This window comes from Mastigoproctus giganteus, chromosome 2 (assembly GCF_048544385.1).
Source record: "Mastigoproctus giganteus isolate SK-2022 chromosome 2, ASM4854438v1, whole genome shotgun sequence".
NCBI classification, from domain to species: domain Eukaryota; kingdom Metazoa; phylum Arthropoda; class Arachnida; order Uropygi; family Thelyphonidae; genus Mastigoproctus; species Mastigoproctus giganteus.
Genome location: NC_143576.1, coordinates 214,196,692 through 214,215,758, shown reverse-complemented (window position 1 = coordinate 214,215,758; position 19,067 = coordinate 214,196,692). Strand labels below are relative to the sequence as shown.

The window sequence follows — 19,067 nt, the reverse complement described above, 5'->3', positions numbered from 1 at the left end:
GCAATGGTTGCTGAAACATTAATTGCATTGGATGCCTTCAAAGGGATTTCAAGTACTGCTATAATATAATAATATTAATATATTAATGTTATGTAATAGCTAATATAATTAGTATTATTTAACTTTAATGTAATCGAATTCGGAACAAATTCGTCATCCATCCTCCATTGATATTTAGATAATAGGTTTTGCATCGAAATTGAAATGATTCTGTTTTGCAAAAAAAAAATCTTAAAAATGTCCGGATTTTGGACTTTCTCTTTGTATTACCAGTTAGAATTCAGTCTAAAGTAAATTGCATACGTTTATTAATTTTACTGAACGAAGAACACAACGAAATCAAAATGCTTATGCAAATATAATAATATTTGTATCTAAGGGATCACATATGACGTTTCCGGTTTCGTTGTCAATTCTTTGCTTTCCATTTTTAATTCCTCAAACTCAGAGTTTAACCAACGCTACAAAAAACAATAAGAAGAATGAAAACAAAAGCAAAAATAATAATAAAAAATAATACATAAACAAAAATTTCAGATATACACAAAAAAAATTAAACATACTAAAAATAGTTCTATAATATCTGCTGGAGCTAATGAACTAATTATATTATGTGTCGTCTTAAACATTGCGAAAAAAAAAAAACAATTTTAAGATGCATTTTCTTTTCTAATTTGGGCAAAATATTTCCGAACTAGACAGAAGAGTTTTGGTTATGAATGATAAGTTGGTTGTTGTTGTGTTTTAGGTGCATCAGCAACCAAGACCATATTGCGCCATATACGTCTAATATGTTTGTAAATTGCGTGGTTCTATGGGTGATTTGTTGTTTGATGGTGGAAAAGCCGAGTTTCCGGGAGAAAAATCATGTTACTCTCGCCGGAGACAAACTAAGTCAGCCGCGCTGTGAAAAAGACCAATAAAAATTCCTTGTATTATTGATAGGATTCGAACATAGGTCTTTTCCACCCGGTGTGATTATACCAACAACCTGCAAGAGCATAAACAACGGTGGAAATTCTTTTGTTCTGCTCTGAGAGCTAATGAGCAAATATGAACACATGATTTTACATATTCATACGGTACTTGTTTCATATTCTTCATGTTCATATTCTCATATGACATCCTGTAATGAAATGACATTCGGAACAGGTATTCTCAAACAATCCCAAAGACTTCATAAACATAATCAATAAAGTATCTAATAAATCTACGACAGTGACTTGATAGATTCTCATTCTTATGACCAAGGTTGTATGCACCTAATCGCAGATCCACTATTAGAAAATTTAAACTGAATCCTCAAGGAGGTGCTATTTCCACTACCTGTGGTGCTTACTTCGTAAAGCTTATGCCAAAGAAATCCCAGCTCATCTCCTAAGTTTTTAGAGGATTTCCACAGGATATTTTCTTAATTTTTTTTAAAGCCTATTTTTCTGTTTATTGTTGAACGCATTATTGTACCATACTGAGGCACTGAGATGTACCATAATGAGGAGCCCTGTCTAACACCCTGTTTGCGGCAGCACTAGAGCCTTTTCTTATGAGCAATGATAATTCCTTATGGTACAATGATAATCTTATGAAGAACTTTTCGACAAAAGTTTTTCGTAAGATCTGACAATCGAGAGCAGCTATCAAATGTCATCCAACAAAGCTTCACTGAAATTCTAAATTTCAAGTAGTATAATGCTTAAGATGTCTTGTCTATTATAAAGAAAATTAAGAATGATATCAGCCATCTTCTTATCACTGGGACGATGTCGATTAAGCCTGAGTCTACAAGGAATCAAGTTTAATCAAGGATAAAAGCCTCAACTTTCAGCATGCCACTATGTGGTTCTTAATGCAGGAATTAATCGGAATATAAACCAGAAGTCACATTACAGTACTCATACATCTTCAAATGTTCCCACACTCGGCCAGAGAAAGTTCCTGGGCTTATAATATTGGGCTTTTAGATGGTTGAACAAAATTTCACGAAACTGTTTCACCATCTGAAGGGTCGTAATAACAAATTTAAAATTTGTACCACGGAGATGCCAAATCATGTTAAAAATAAAACCTCCACACTTTAGCTAAAATCATTACTGACGTTTAGATTTCTCCACGGTGGACATCCAATTTCTGGGGATTGCGCATCACCCACATATATGTATATATATTTTTTTTCTTGTGTTCTAAGTTGGTGGAGATCACACCAGGTGTGATGGCCATTTTGGTTCACGGCCGACTAGCGTCCTTTGGTCTGTGTTACGCGTTCGAACAGTACATTGCCACAAAAAATGCACGGCACACTGTGACTGTGGCTCTGAAATCCGGCTGCCCGTAATAATTCAGCATGTATGCAGTCGTGATGAATTTGCAAACTCTTCTGGCCTCGTACCTTCTCTATAGAATAAATGTAAATTTATTTATTGTTGCGATTCTTATCTTGGAGACCGTGGAAGGCAAAAATAATTTTATCCAGCGTATATTTCAGATCACATACTATATTTGGTTGTCTTCATTGAAGTGGCTCTAAGTTCACTCGAGCAAGACGTACTTTAATATTTCATTATTTGGTTTTGAAATTTGTACAGTCATGATATACAGCATGAATAAAATTACAAAGAACCACCTTGCACTTTTAGCTCTACATGCTTATACAACTCGTTATTAACATTCATTATATTTATCCAGACTAAAAGCAGAATTCAAGGTTGAATTCCAGAATGAATTATAATTTACGACTTGCAATTGCACCTTTATAAAATTTTACGATTGCAGGAGATTCAGACAAAGTTCCTACTTCCATCATGACAATTATACTAAAAAAAGGAAGTTTTACATAGCTAAAATGGACTCATGTACACTGTCCCCCTTATTCACAACTAAATCTGCACAGCATCACTTTAATCTTTCGCGTTCGTATGGTTCCGATGAAACGAACAATTTATCTGTCTTGATGAAGCAGCATACCTTGGTTACGATCCTTTGCCATCTCTTCCCAAAAGAGATGGCAAAACCTCTATATTACAGCAAACTGTGATATCAAACCTGCTATGAATCATCAATGTCATTAACAACGAGGAACAGAGTACTGAAACCTGTGGAATCCTACTCGAGACTCTGAACCAGCAACAGATTGCACTGCACCTCTCAGAGTTGATATAATCACCATCCTCCCCAAACCGGGTGAAAATAAATATATAAATATACTTTATTGAACAACGAGAAAAATGAACACTACTGTTGTACAAGCCCTTCACAACCAGAAGAAAGCCAAGGGTTAACAATGTAAGGTATGTAAACAATAAGTAAAAATAAAAAATAATCAAAACATACAAATAAAGTACAAGTTAAGGAGTATACGATAGAAAGTTGAGAAAATTATACAATACATATGAAAAATGAGATTTATATAAAACAAGAACGAAAAATGAAAATTATAGAATACTGGATTTCATGGATTGAAGTAAGAGAAGACTAAACAATCGTTTCATGATCCTTGTTTTCAGTGGCGAATCTCTTTGGATCGCAGTCTAGTTCAAGAATGGACAGAAGTTGTTTAATTAAGAACCTATCCGTTATGCAGAGTCTATATAATTACAGGTCTGACCTAAGTCCACGTGGTGGCACCCGCAATGAGCACTGCTCCCAGATGTTTGACAAGGAGATAACGCCAGCAAACATTTTATTGTGAAGGTGATTCTTATTCAGGCGAAGCTGCTGAGCCATAAGCGTGATGCGTTCGTTGTTGGGGAGGGAAGACGAAGTTTAGTCGATCCCCATTTAACCAGCTACAATTCTGAGGAGTAGAATTTCAAAAAAAAAATTTTTTTTACATTCGTGAAAGCCGTGGAGCATGTTTCACTGGCAGGAACTTGGACCCCTGGTGCATGCGGAACGGCATATCAACTGCTTGCTGACTGTGTACACCCCGTTATGTTACACCTTTTCCCGAATGGCGATGGTGTCTTCCAAGATGACAATGCGCCGAGCCATCGGGCACTTGTTGTGCAGGAATGGTTTGAGGAACACAGTTCTGTCTTCCAGCATATCGATGGGCCACCGAACTCCGCCGATATCAATCCCATAGAGCACTTGTGGGACACTATGGAAAGGCATATCAGGTGTCTGGATATGGTGATGCAGGTATGGAGGTGACCAATCACCTCCATACCTGCATTGCTGACCACATTATACACAGCTTGGTTGGCCATACCTCTCGAACGCTTCCGACATCTTGTTGAATCAATGCCACGTCGGACAGCTGCTGTACTGAGGGCAAAAGGAGGACCTACGAAGTATTCGGTAGGTGGTCAGAGTTCAGTGATCACTCAGTGTATACGGCAATTATAGTCCTAGTTGCACCGATGCGCCTAAAAACCAACAACAGCTCACTAGTGTATTGATACCTATGGTTTTGTATGTATCGGATTTCGTGTCCTCGCGGTAGCACAGTGATTATAATTACTGTCCTCCCCACACTGGATGGAAATGGCCCAGGTTCGAATCCCGTCAATGAAGCAAGGAAATTTTATGGGGCTTTTTTTCACTTGATGATGATGACGTTACTCACTCTTGGACATGGAAAGGAAGGAAGGTTTCTCAACCACCTCCCCTCCTACCCGGATATTTGGAATTTCCGTCCATGTTATTGTTTTTTTTTAGGAGCTGTTGAGTGGGGTTTTTAGGATCATGAGCAACTAAGATCATATTGCTCCGCGTATACTGTCTGTAAATGCGTGTGTTCTGTGGTCGATTTTCTGTTTGCTGGAAGAAACACCCGAGTTTCGGAGAGAAAAAACCATGCTAACCTCGCTTGAGACCGACTAACTCAGCCACGTTGTGAAAAAGGCCCATTAAAATTCCTCACGTCACCGACGGGTCTCGAACTCAGGTCTTTTCCACCCGGTGTGGTGAGGATGGCCATCCTATCCTACCAACTGTGCTTTCTGTCAAGCAAAACAGGAAAATAAACCAAAGAACACCTGCAGATGAATCAGTTCTCGGGTATCCCTAATTTTTTTTTTTTTTTTTTTGTTTCTATCGGAGTTCTAAATTTCTGATGAACGTACTAAAACTATTATCGGAAAACAATACATGAAGTATTTATTTTCCATAATTAAAATGGTCAGGAGAGTCTCAGTTATTAGCTTAGTGTGTTGATAAATGAGATAGTGTAAATTATTGACTCAAATGATAATTGTGATTCATTAAATTTCCGAGAATAAAAGAACAAATTTTAACCTCAGAGAAATCTATAAAGAAAGCGTTGTGAAGATCAAATTCTTTTATAGCTGTAGACTGTGTAGAGTCACCCTAATTTTGATATTTTTGCAATCGAATTAAAACAGATATTCAGTAAATATTTCCAAAATAAGCAATGCTTTGTTTAACAGATTGAGACGATCAACAATCCACCTGCTAGCACTTTACATTTTTTTCAACTGAGCAAACTTAAATTTTATAAAATTGAAGACGCTAACAAAATAATAATAAAAAAGAGTAAAGACTTGGTATTCGCATTTTTGGTATTTTCTTTATATACCAACGTAGCAGTTATATTTCGAAAACACTTTTAACAGACTCTTGAAACACAAAAATATAATTAGAAGAATAATGTTAAGCACCAGTATCGTTAAGAGGTTTAAGGTTCGCAATTCTTGCAGCCGATTTGATTACCAGGACTAGGATCAATTTCAAAGCAATTGGAGTCTAAACGCCAGGTGTCGCTGTTAACTGTCAAAGTCCGTCATTTCTTTCTGAGTTTGCAATGTGTGAGTTGTGTAAATAATTAAGCATTTCCAAGAACTGTGCCAGCCGAGAGGGTTACCTCAGATGTACCACCACGAAGATATGACGCCACCAATACATTTATCTACTCCCATGGCAACCAGACCCCATTTCTCCATTTCAAGAGAAAGTCTATAAATAGCAATCTTATATCCAGTTTCCTAATGCCCGCCTACTTGCTTGGCCTACTTTGCAGAACCAGTCTTCATATAAAGAGAGTTACGTACAAATAATATGCGTTGAAACTTTTCTTCTCTTTGATACGCCTCCGTTCTCCATCGAATGACTGTCGTTCATATATGAAGTCTTCTTAGTGTGCGCAAGTCCAATTTGCCCTAATGGGACTAAATGCGTGGGTTGCCGATCCCATTAATAATACCTGGAAGATTAAACAACAGATCTTCAGGCATTTCAAATGAAGCTTTCAATACACGTTGGAGTGAACCCAAAATGTAAATGAATATGAAAAACAAAAGAAAGCAGAACAACTTTAAGTAAGGAAGAACTAAAAGAAAGATGAAAGTTTTCAGAATACTAAGAGGACCTTTTCGGATTGGATACAAAAAAAAAAAAAATAAATAAATAAATAAAATAAAAAATAATTGAACAGAATTTTAAAAGCTCAAAGGATAACTCTGTTCAATTTCGTTTAAGGACTCAAGCCAGATGTAAATTGACGATAGCAAAGTCTTCTCTTCCATAAGCTTTTAGGGGTGGAAGAGAAAGGGAGTTAAACGCTCCAGAGAAATATGCTATAAGTGAATAAATGTAATCAAAGACCCAAACGGTCTCGCATTTTCTGTTTTTTACTTTTTAAACAAGCGATCTTCTTTAGTTTTTAACTACGTCTGTAATCGCAGTGGAAATTTCTTAAACGTCTCGAATTACTCCCCCATTTCTTTCCATGAGCTGTGACTGCAAAAATCACGGTTCAGTGTTATGATGTGGACATTTTTAAATGTTTAGTTTTTTTATCAAAAAGAATAACAATGAGACATTGGCAAGAAACTTAATTTCAGAGTTATTTTCAGAATAAAACAGACGTAGGAGGTAATAAACCTATTTCTTGTGTTCCATGGCTGGTTACAATACAATAAAAACCGATATAAGTTGGAAATTTGCTTCTGGATCGAATAACTTTTTAACTTGACAGACAGTGTTCCTGATTTTAGTAGCATTTGAAAAAATAATATCTTTTACTATTAACAGAACAGAGATAGTTTTTCTTCAATGCATTCCTTGCTATTTGTGCATTGTACTATGAAGTGGTTCAGTTAAATCAAGCTGCCGTAGGGGGAAAGAGAACCTACATCCACGTTATAATTGGGGCTCAATGCCAACCTTCTAAAGCGTATTTGCCCATATGCCATTCGTATTCTACAGTGCGTTTTTCAGTTGCTCAACAAGGCACCCAAATTACTGGAATTTCGGGTAGGGAAAAAACCATGTGTCCCCTTTCCTGAAAACAGCTAACTCTGCCACTGATTGAAAATAGCCCATAAAGACCCCTTCTTCCCCATTCTCCAGCAGGGTAAGGACCTGTTCTTAGAGAGTGGCATTTGAAGTAATATTGAGGAAATTTGGATTTAGTACCTTTGAGGATGGCGCGAAATTTTGCTTTCAGCCAGACAGTAATTGATTGTTGGAACAAATAGTAGCGCTGCAAAATAGTTGTGGTTGACAGTGAAGTTTAAATGTGTTTGGTTTTTCCAAATACATTTAAGAGAGAAGAGATTATCATCTTGGAGAGAAGAGATTGTCATGTAGAAATGAAAAACATGATTGCTGCAGATGAAACCGTAGTAGAAGTACTACTACCCGTAAGATGTGGAGTAAACGGTTATGATACCCAACAAAAAATGCACTCTTGATTCTCCTCGGCCCCAAAAAAATCAAAACAATACAAATCAGCTGTGAAGGTTATTGATAATGTCCTTTGATGCAAAAAAAAAGTATATATTTCGTGGAACTACTGTCGATGTCATTATTAGGTGAGAGCAAAGAAGACAAGATATAACTATTGATGGGCATAATCAAGGATCATAATCGAAATAATCGATTATGGAATTTTCATAACCGATTATATGCAAATTACGTGATTGCAAAATCGACAGGAAGAAAACTGAAGAACAAAAAAAAAAAAAAAAAAAAAAACGATAAAAATTGATAGTTTCGGAATGTGTATATACATTTTTTTTGACTCAGTTAATACGCACACTGGCCAAAAAAAAAAAAAACAAAACGAACCATTATTCAGTATCGAATGGGGCTTGTTGTTTGTTTGTTTGTTATCTGGTTTTTAGGAGCATTAGCAACTAAGGCCATATTGCTCCGGGATATGCAGTGGTCATTCCACTGACCTTTCCGCATCCTGCGTATTTGGTGGTGACGGGCTCGAACCCCGGTCAATCAAGAAGCGTGTGCTACGCACTGCTGCTCCTTCCCACCTGGCTACGGAGGCGCCTATCGAATGGGGCCTTCTTTGTTTCGAATAACAGCACGTGTGCGGCATGGCATGGATTCTAAAAGCTGTGTTACTGCGTTTTAGTCTAATTGTACCATTCTTCAGAAAAGATATCGCGTAGCTGCAGAAAAGCTGATGGAAGAGGACTTCATTGCTGAATAGCTCTCTCCAGCATATCCCGCACATTCTCAAAAATATTGATATCAGGTGGATGTTGGGGCCAGGGAAAAAGGTGGAAATTCGTGCCATGTTCTCCGAACCATTTTCGCACAATTCTGGCATGATGCGCTGCTGCATTTTCCATAAATTGGTCATCACCTTCAGGATAAAAGTGTTACATTGTAGGGTGCACTAGATCTGGTACAAAATTCAGGCACTCCCTGGATGACATTCGACCTTCCATTGGTATCAACAGAGCCAGTTTATGCCAACATTCTCCATACCGTGATACCATCTCAAGAAGCGCGAGTTGTCTTAATAAGGCAAACAGGGTCCATCGCTTCGTGAGGTTCTCGCCACACTCTCTGCCTACCATCAGCGCAAAACAAAGTTTATCGTGATTCATATGACTACATAACTTTCTTCCACTATTCCATTGTCCAATCACGACGTTCTCGGCACCACTGCAAGCGGATTTTTCTATTTTTCTTTTTAGAATAAATGGCTTCGAATAAGCAGGCGACTGCTAATACCAAATTTCTTCAATTCCTTGCGAATGGTACCGGATGAAATAGGACAGTTCTGGGCTTATTGAATTCAGATGATATTTGCTACATGTCTTATTTTTCCGTACAGTCCTGCTTAGAGCACGACAGCTTCGCTCTTCACTTTTTCAAAGTGAAGTACTGTTTTTCTGCCCCATTTACGCCTTTCATACAAAGGGTACTAGGAAAGTTTTGCAATACAGCTTTGTTTATTTAATTTTTTCAAAGTAATTTCCTCTACATTCAATACACCTCTCCATCCTCCGAAACCAATCTTTAAACCAGTTCTGCCAAGTTTCACTAGGGAGTAAAGCACACTCGTTGTCCCACGCCCGTAGAAGGTCCTCATCACTGGAAAACCGCCTCCCTTTTAGCTTCATTTTCACATGTGTGAACAGTGCAAAGTCGCAGGGAGCAAGGTCTGGCCTGTAGGGAGGGTGCTCGAGAAGTTTCAGTCCTGTCATGGTCAAATATTCGGTGCAGGCTTTGGCGCGGTGAGCTGCAGCATTATCGTGATGGAGGTACCAGGTGTCCATTCTTGACTTTGGCCGCAGGTTCTTCATAGATCCAATGACTTTAGACAGGCATTGTTCAGTATACCACTTAGCTGTGACTGTCTTCTGCATGTCCAAAACGACACGTTCCACAATTCCACTCGATTTGAAAAGTACAGCTTTCATTTTCTTCTTTACAGATTGGGATTTTCTGACAATTATGGGTGTGTCGTCATCATCAAAGACCCAAACTTTGTTTTGAGCCTTGGTCGGCAGATCGTAATAGTACAGCCAAGTCTCGTCACCTGTCACGATGTTGTTCACATACCGAGATTGTCCCTTATCAAACTTTTTAACATCTCCCGGCACCAAGTCACACGTCGTGTCATCTGCTCTTCAGTCAGTTGATGCGGCACCCAGAGAGAACAAAGTTTCTTCACGTGCAAATGATCTTGCAGAATCGAACGAATTGCTGGTGCATTTAGGCCCAAAGTATCCTCTATCTGTTGGTAGGTCACTCGCCTGTTTTCGTCAAGCATTTTCCTCACAGCAGTAACGTTTTCCTCCGTAACTGACGTTTGTGGCCTTCCCGGCCTCTCAGAATCCTCCAGAGCGAAATTTCCCCTTTGGAATTCTCTATACCACCTGAATATCGTTGTACGATGTGGACAATCAACATCTAGTGCAAGAGTCATTTCTTCTAAGCACTGGTCTATGGTTAAACCACGCACGAAATTATACCGCAAAACTGTCCTTATCTCATTTCGTGACCACGATGCCATCGCAAGCACTTTACACTCTCACTACTAATGAATAACTGAGCCCATCGACTTGGCGCGGCGGCTACTATGCACGTATGAACATGTCTCAACCTGCAACAACAAGCAGCTTCCTGTGATTCATTGTTGCGTCATATTGCAAAACTTTCCTAGTACCCTTTGTATGTGGAAGAACCGCTTGCTTTTCGGTCATTAAAAACCTTTGAGATGGATTATTTGGGAAACTATGTCTTTCGTTTCTCGAATTCTGCTAAAAGTGCACCCACGATAAGACCTTTTTCAAAGTCTGATAGATCACGCGTTCTCCCCATTCTGGCTTCAGAGTACTGCAGTCGAACAGCCTGTGCAATCTTTATACTCAACGATGCAACACGTCAACACAGCGCGTCACAGTTTTCTTTGCATCAATTTGCATTTCTTTTGTCTGTTACTGTCTTAAAACAAAGGTTCGTGTTTTGTTGGCCAGTGTGCGTATGTGGTTTCGTTCGGTCACTATTATTTTCGATTTCATGATTTGCATATAATCGATTATTGTAGGTTGTTATTGTATATTTCCCAATCGCCTAATTTGCATATAACCGACTATTTCGATTACTGAAGTAATCGATTATTAATTATTCGATATACCCATTACTAGATATAGCCTGCAGTTCAAACAAGTGAGTTTTAGATTCCCCTACGTTGACCCTGCTAATGCCATCTGTTTTTGTTTGTTTTTTTCCCACTAAAATTGTTTGTCGTTGGCTGCTTGTTTTTTGAGGGGGAGGAAATGATTAATAAGAATTACTTTAATAGACATAAATCATATTAAGTATTATAAAAGAAAGAAAGAATGGCATTGAGTTCAGTGTATCGAGATTCACAGAACTTATTGAAATCTGAAAATGTGATTGCTATTTCTAATATACTCATCGATTAGAAAGCCTGCGACGAAACATGGCTAGCCGAGTGGTTAGTGCGAGAGTTCAGTGGCATACGCGTTTGAATTGCCATCGTTTGAGCCTACGTAAAGTCCTGGCGAAGAACACTGATGAAAAACTGATGTATTTTTCGTGATTATTGATATATATAAGTTACAGATCTCAACTGTCAAAATCGTGTTTTGAGAAAAAAAAAATCGTTAGGTTAGCAATAAAAATGGCAGAGATCCTCTAACGGCCGACTACTCACCTCATTTGAACTGTTAATACCCAGGATCCAAAGATTCATTGTCATTTATGATTTTCCTGTAATGTAGAGAAAAGTTAAGGGGTATTTTCATCTTAAGCAAACTACTATTACTTAGTGGCACTGGTGAAATTCCTTCAGAAATATAGTTATTAATAATACTCTTTGGTGTTCGTGAGTTACACGAAGGCAGGTCCTTATTCCTGGTCATATATGCAGGTTATACGCGGTAGTTCCCTTTTGCCTTCCGCACCTTTTTATACAGATCTGTACCGGTGCTCTGTTTCTGAAGAGGAAAAACTACGATATAACTCACGGAGGGAAACTACCCATCTTGAGACCAGCTAACTCAAACTAGAATGAAAAGGCCATCAAAAATTCCTCCAGTTTAAGACGGGACTCAAACCCAGACCTTTTCAAATAGGTGCGAAGTGACTAAGCACCTATACTATTCGTCAAATAACAAAAGTCAAGGTGCAGACAGGCAAGAGATGCTTAAGGTTCATTCTACTGAAAACCTCATTTAAAATGCAGAAAAAATTGTTGCCGATTTTGAAACCAACTAATTTGCATATAATCGATTATGAAAATACCATAATCGATTATTGTAGTTTGTTTTAGATTTCACAATCGACTATTTTGCATATAATCTATTATTTTTCGCTTACTGAAATAACTGATTACTAATCATTCGATTATGAAGATCATTTGATATTCATAGTCCTATCCTGATATGGTTACTCATATGAAAACTGTGCTTATGAATGTTTCATATCGGTATGAAGGGGTGTGTGTGTATGAGTTAAGCAACTAAGGCTATGTGGAGTCAATATATTGTGTTCGCAAATTGCTGGTATTCTGTGGTCAATTTGCCTGTCCGCTGGAAGAAAAAAACCAGACTTTCAGGAAGATAAAATCATGCAACAATCACCTCAAACCGACTAACTCAGTTAAGTGAAAAAGTCCATAAAACTGTCGGTAAGCGAAAGGATGAGGACCACATTCCTAAATAACATTTAATGTTTGGGAATAGACGAAACTAAAGAATTATTATCATGTAGGATATTTTCTTATCAGCAACAACATTCTCAATATTACAAGTTTATAAACCAAAATTTTGGCTCAGTTCATTGGTTTCAGTATTGGCCAACGTAATAATAACAATACAGTTTCATAATAATATTATTAATTCTTAATCAATATTTTCACCCGAAAGTTAAGAATACCTCAAATCTTCCGACAGAGTCATCAGTTTGGCATGTCTTTGCTAGTTCTGTTATCGCCCACATGTTTTGCAAGTGCGAAGCAGCTTGAACAAACTGGCCTTCCACCTGTAAACAATATTATTCGTCAAAACCAGGCTATAGATATTCAACGAAAGTATATGAAAACCATGATTATTATGATATTATATAGTTGTTTAACTCCTTTGATCGAGTGAAACGTTTCTCAAGCTTTATACAGTAATAACATGGCTTAAACTTCAAGTAATGTTTTGCTGCTTTCCTAATAAATCATATATCTATATGCAGTATACATGAGAGTGATTCGCACATGAGTTTTGTTTCCTGCTAACTCAAACTAGGGTGAAAAACTACAGCGAAGTGTATAAAGTGCTGGTAGGGTTGAGTAAAATAAATGAGGAAGATCTCTTCTCCCTCGTAGACGAGACAAGAACCAGGAATACAAATATAAATTATCAAGTATAAATTATCAGGGGATTAACAGATGATTGGATCTTAGGTAATTCGTAACTAACAGAAGATTGAATCTTAGGTAATTCGTAACTAACAGAAGATTGGAGTTTAGGTGATTCGTATGGAAAATATGACCCGAGGTCATACTGGACCTCAGGTCGATCATATGGTTACCTCCTCCTGTATTATGCCACATAATCGAAAGAAGTAGGCAACCTTCATTTATACAGGGTGTCTCAAAAATATTGGTACAAACGTTTAGGGGAGGTAAGTAGCATCTAAAGGAATGTGAATCGCATAGGAACCCATAACCGGAAACGTCACCGTAATTCGGTAGACGGCGCTGTTCATCAGTTCGCGACAGGGAAATTTTCTGGTTTGCTCATTCAAGCAGTAGTCGCCGCACGAAGAGCATGCATCGATATACGAACTGTGAGCTGGCAGACATGCACCTAGTGTATGGATTCATCATCATCATCAGCCATTTTCAATCCACTGCAGGATGAAGGCCTCTCCAGCAACTTTCCAGTTCCTTCTGTTTTGAGCACTGGCCATCCATTTACTACTCAAAAACTCATGAATTTCATCTATCCATCTCCGCCTTTGTCTTCCAGGTTTTCTTCTAGCTCCTCTTGGGTACCATTCTGTTATTTTCTTAGTCCATCTGTCATCATGTCTTCGAGCTATGTGTCCTGCCCAAGACCATTTTAGTTCTTTAGTTTTGATAAGAATGTCCTTTACTTGAGTTTGCTGCCTAATCCATGTGTTTCTCTTCTTATCTAACAGTCTGATTCCCAATATAATTCGTTCCATTCTTCGCTGTGTAGTTCTTAGCTTCTCTTCCATTCTTTTGGTGAGTGCCCAAGTTTCACTTCCATAAGTCATGGTGGGGAGTATACATTGATTCATTATTTTACGTTTCAGACAAACTGGGATATTGCTCTTCAGTATGTGACTATATTTCCTGAATGCTATCCATCCAAAATTTATTCTTCTCTTGACTTCCAGCCATTTATCATTATTACAGCTAATAACTTGTCCCAGATAAGTATATGACTCCACCTTTTCAATTACTGCTCCTTCAATCATTATTTCCCTTTCCGTGGCATACTTGTTCATCATTACTTTTGTTTTAGCCATATTCATCTTTAGTCCAAAATCCTTACTAACTGTGCATAACTGATTAAGATTTTCCTCTAATTCTTTGGGATCGTGGCTTATGACCACAATGTCATCTGCAAATCGTAAATGGTTTAGGTACTCTCCGTTCACATTGACTCCTTTCTGCGACCAGTCTAATCTTCTGAAAGCTTCCTCAAGGGCAGCAGTAAACAGCTTCGGAGATATTGTGTCTCCTTGTCGAACTCCTTTCTCGATTTTAAATTTGCTACTGTCTTTGTCTAGTCTAATAAAGGATGTAGCATTCTCATATATTTTCTTCAAAATCATAATATATGGAGTATCTATGCCTTGTCTTTCCAGTGCCCGAAACATTGCCTTATGCTGTATGGAGTCAAACGCCTTTTCATAATCCACAAATGCCAGGCATAATGGTGTTTTATATTCATTTGCTTTCTCCATTAGCTGTGATATTACGTGAAGGTGATCCATAGTTGAGAATCCTGTCCTAAAACCAGCTTGCTCTTTCGGTTGATTCTCATCAAGTATTCTTTCTAATCTGTTAGTAATGACCCTTGTGAACAACTTGTAGATATGGGATAACAAGCTAATTGGTCTATAATTTCCAATTTCTGATTTATCTCCTTTCTTATGCAGCAAAACTATGATTGCATTATTCCACTGCTTAGGCATCACACCTTTTCTAATGCACTTTGTGAAGAGCCTTGCCAGTTTTTGTGTTATGTCTCTTCCTCCCAATTTTAACAACTCTACAGTAACTTCATCTTCGCCCGGGGCTTTCCGATTCTTCATTTTCCTCAATGCATGTTCTACCTCATCAGGAAGAATATTGGGTATGTCGTATGTGTTGCTACTTTGCAATCCATCTTCCCCACTGCTAGTATCATTCCCTCGCTCCTTGTATAATTCTCTATAGTAGTCTTCTGCTATTTGAATTATGCCTTTTCTGCTGTTTATATGTACACCATCGCTATTCTTCAGTTTCAGTATCATTTGTCTTTCTGTATTACTGCTCATGGCTGCTGATTTAAATCCTTTGTTTTCCCTTAATGCTTGTTCTACTTTTCTTGTGTTAAATCTTCTTATGTCCTCTCTGAGTCTCTTTCTAATGGCTTTGCATAACTCAGTATACTCAATTTTCTCCCTGTCAGTGTTTTTCTTGCTCTTCATTTGTCGTCTTTGGTTCATCATGACAAGTGTTTCTTGACTAATTTTTTCTTCTTTGGATTTCTGTTTCCCTATAGGTTTCTTGGGCTTTATCACTTTCAGAAAGTTGTAATATTCCTCGTCGATATCTTGGTCCTGAGCAGTCTGCAGAAGCTCAAACTTGTTCTTAAGTTCCAGTACATACTGCTTTTTCTCCTCCTCTGTTATTTCAAAGACCTTTGTATTATTTACTCGAGTCAGTTTTTTCCTTTCCTTTCCTACATCTATATCAAGTGTACATCTTACCATTCTGTGATCACTTCCAACATTTACCTTATTCAGGACGGTAACATCATTCACAATATATCTTCTGTTAGTGAGGATGAAGTCGATTTCATTAGTTGTTAATCCATTTGCCCTCTGCTAATCCAGTGTATGGATTAGCAGAGGGCAATGGAGGAGCCGCTCAACGAATTTATGGAGAACACTTCCCAGACAGACATGTACCGGACAACCGTTTGTTTGCGCGTGTGCATCAAAATTTGTGCAATTATGGGTCATTTAGAGGTAACAGGAGTAGTGCGAGCAGACCACGTTTGACGTGAACTCCCGCTATGGAAGAAAGTGTGTTGAATTCCGTCCAGAATAATCCTACTACCAGCACACGTGCCGTTTCCTCTGCCTTACGAGTGTCTCGTTGTAGTGTACAGCATGTCTGGTACGACGATTCCTTACACCCCTTTCATCTCCAAAGGGTTCAGTTACTGCTCCCCCAAGATCATTCTGCACTGTGTGGCTTTTGCGCAGTGGTTTCTCCAAGAAAGTGTTCAAGACTTGAAATTTCCAGCCTATGTTTTGTTCACGGATGAGGCTTATTTCACTCGGGAAGGCTTATTCAATCAGCACAATGCTCATGTGTGGGCTCACGACAACCCACATGGTGCGCGTCCCCATGCGGCACAACATCGCTTCGCAATAAATGTGTGGGCAGGTATGGTCGGTGACTGCTTAGTCGGCCCATACCTGTTACGATCCCGCATGAACTCCGCTAAATATCGGATCTTTCTTGAACAAGTTCTACCAGGGTTACTTTACGATGTTCCAGCAAATGTGAGACGCAACATTTGGTTTCAACATGACGGGGCGCCTGCCCATTATGGAAGGTGTGTTCGTGACCATTTGAACAGGCGTTTTGGGCGTCGATGGATTGGCCGTGGTGGACCCGTTGACTGGCCCCCACGCTCACCTGATTTATCGAGCCTTGATTTCTTTCTGTGGGGGGCCCTCAAATCTATCGTGTATGAATCGCCTGTGGAGACGGAAATGGATCTCGTGGCGAGACTCGTTTGCGCTGCTGCTACTGTCAAAGAAACTCCAGATGTGTTCGACCATGTCCGCCAATCCATGCTGCGTCGATGTCACGCATGCATCGCGTCTCACGGTGGAACCTTCGAGCATCTGTTGTAACATCATGAAATGCATCCATCTCGTACTCCATTGTTAATATTATGTCAAATAAATGTTTGCCACTAATTACTGTCTTGTGTCATTTCTGCTTGTTGTGCCTCTGCTACTACTTTCCCGTGACGTTTAGCAATTGTAAAAGCTTCAGCATCTGGAAAAGCTGGTTCCGTGTGACTAGAAAACGGAAACCAGCTAGAGACATCACCAAGGAAAATTATAATCTACAGAACCTATAGTGCTATAGGTTGAAGGTTGAGAAGATGAAAGAAGATACTTGTTCACATTAGACTTCAATTTCTGTAGATTATAATTTTTAAGAAATACGTATGAAGTTCATACGTATACAAAAGTTGTTCTAGAAAACGGTTGAATGAATAATTGAGGAAGAAAAAAAGTTGGTTCTGTTAGTTTGAAGTTGGACAGTAAAAGGATGTTGAATGATTGCAGCACGTGTTCGTATTGTTTTTGAAGAGAGAGAGAGCGAGAATTATATAAGTCAATTCAGAAGAATGGTGCCCCTGGAAGTATCTATAGAAAAGACATGCAGCAGAAGCAGAACGTCTATGAGACAGATAGTGTTAAATATGAGTCATTAATTAACCTAACTGCCCTCTTTTGAATGGAATCCAGAAGTCCGAGAGAGGTTTTGGGCGCACCACCCCAGTTGTGGGAACAATACTCCATGGTATGGAGGATTTGCGATTTGTACAGAGTGAACAGCCGTTTGGAGAAAAATAACGCCGAGAGCGAAGGAGAAACCCCCCCACCCCCAGTTTTTTAGATGAAGAGGAAGCAATATTTGTAATGTACTTATGCCAAGAGAGAGATCAGAAGTCAGGGTAATCCCCCAATAGAGATATATGATCTTGCCTAGAAATCTGCAAAACCAAGAAATCGGAAAACCAAGGTTTAGATAAAGGACGAGATTTTAAGGTGGAGTGTGGAATAAAGGATTTCATCCCTACAAGAATAATTTCGCTGACATTGGGAAATTGACATTAGATTTGAAACAGTAAATCCGACCAAGGAAAAGAAGAAATAAAATCTCGAAGATCATCTCATTTTGCATTCTTGTAATGCCAAAAAACAATAATGGACACGAGAGAAAGGCACCATCACCAAGTTGTGGTGTGACGTGCATAGAGGACCACTCACCTCGCCCGTATACTTAGAAGGGTCGTTTGTGAGAAAAAGACCAAGGTGAAGGCTGTGTAGTTAGGATTGTCTGGTATTCTGGTAGGTGTGAGAAGTCATTAGCAATTGTAAAAGCTTCAGCATCTGGAAAATCTGGTTCCGTGTGACTAGAAAACGGAAACCAGCTAGAGAAATCACCAAGGAAAATTACCTTACAGTTAGGAAAGTTGGAATGAAGAAAGTCAAGTTTCAAAGAGCAGAAGTCAAAGAGTTCCAAGTGATTATTGGAGTTAGGAGAACGATAGAGGCAACAGATAAATTTGACAGAATGTGGTAAAAAGATTTTAAGCCAGAGAAGATTCCAAATTACTAAGTCTCTGACAGGTAATCAGAATGGACATATGCACCACCTTTAAAGCGAAAGGAATCAAAGAGCGAATAATTCGGACAACTGAGATGAGAGTTGAATCAACCGATAACTGGGATTCTGCCAGAAAAAGTACACAGAGTTTGGCAGACTGTAAGTGGAAATAGCCATTATTGAGATTGGAACAGAAACCACGTATATCTGTAAAATGAACGAGGAAGTGTTTGGGAGGCTTAGATCTTTTTGCAGATAAGTTTGTTCTATTAGTTTGACAATTCATAATGTATTCAGTAGTAAGAAAAGGTGGGGAGGACACATGGCAAGAATATACCTAGCTCCTTGACATAACGTGGCCTCGATAATGCTCCGCATACATACTACTCGGACTCCTTCCAGTCACTATCTGGCAGAGCAGAGGCAGTGAGATTATACACTAGCCGATCCGGAAGCCTCCTAGAGTGTTACCAAGAGATGCAAAAGTTCTGTTGCACACTGCAAAAGAACTTTTCCCTTTCACTTTCAGTTCTGGCAATTCTATTGCGCACGGCAATTTTTATGTAGTTTTTGTTAAAAGAAAACATGAATTCTGGAGAGATTTTTAAAAAAATAGAAAATTCAGTATAGTGATGAATGTTTATTACAGTCGTAAGAATATAAGAAATGTCTGTATATAAGAAATATATAAAAAGCTTTCAGTGAAAGTTTTAGAAAATAATTATCCCCATACCGA

At 38.6% G+C, this 19,067-nt stretch overlaps 1 protein-coding gene across 3 annotated transcripts in view; it reads right to left on the bottom strand.

Annotated features, from left to right (window-relative positions):
• LOC150090073 (nicolin-1-like) overlaps positions 1 to 19,067 on the bottom strand; it is a 68,078-nt gene that overhangs the window by 6,962 nt on the left and 42,049 nt on the right. For all 3 annotated transcript variants that reach the window (XM_090368957.1, XM_090368958.1, XM_090368956.1), the window contains exon 7: positions 12,616 to 12,720. In XM_090368957.1, coding sequence (XP_090225083.1) covers positions 12,616 to 12,720 — 105 coding nt within the window. The remainder of the gene's footprint in view (positions 1 to 12,615; positions 12,721 to 19,067) is intronic.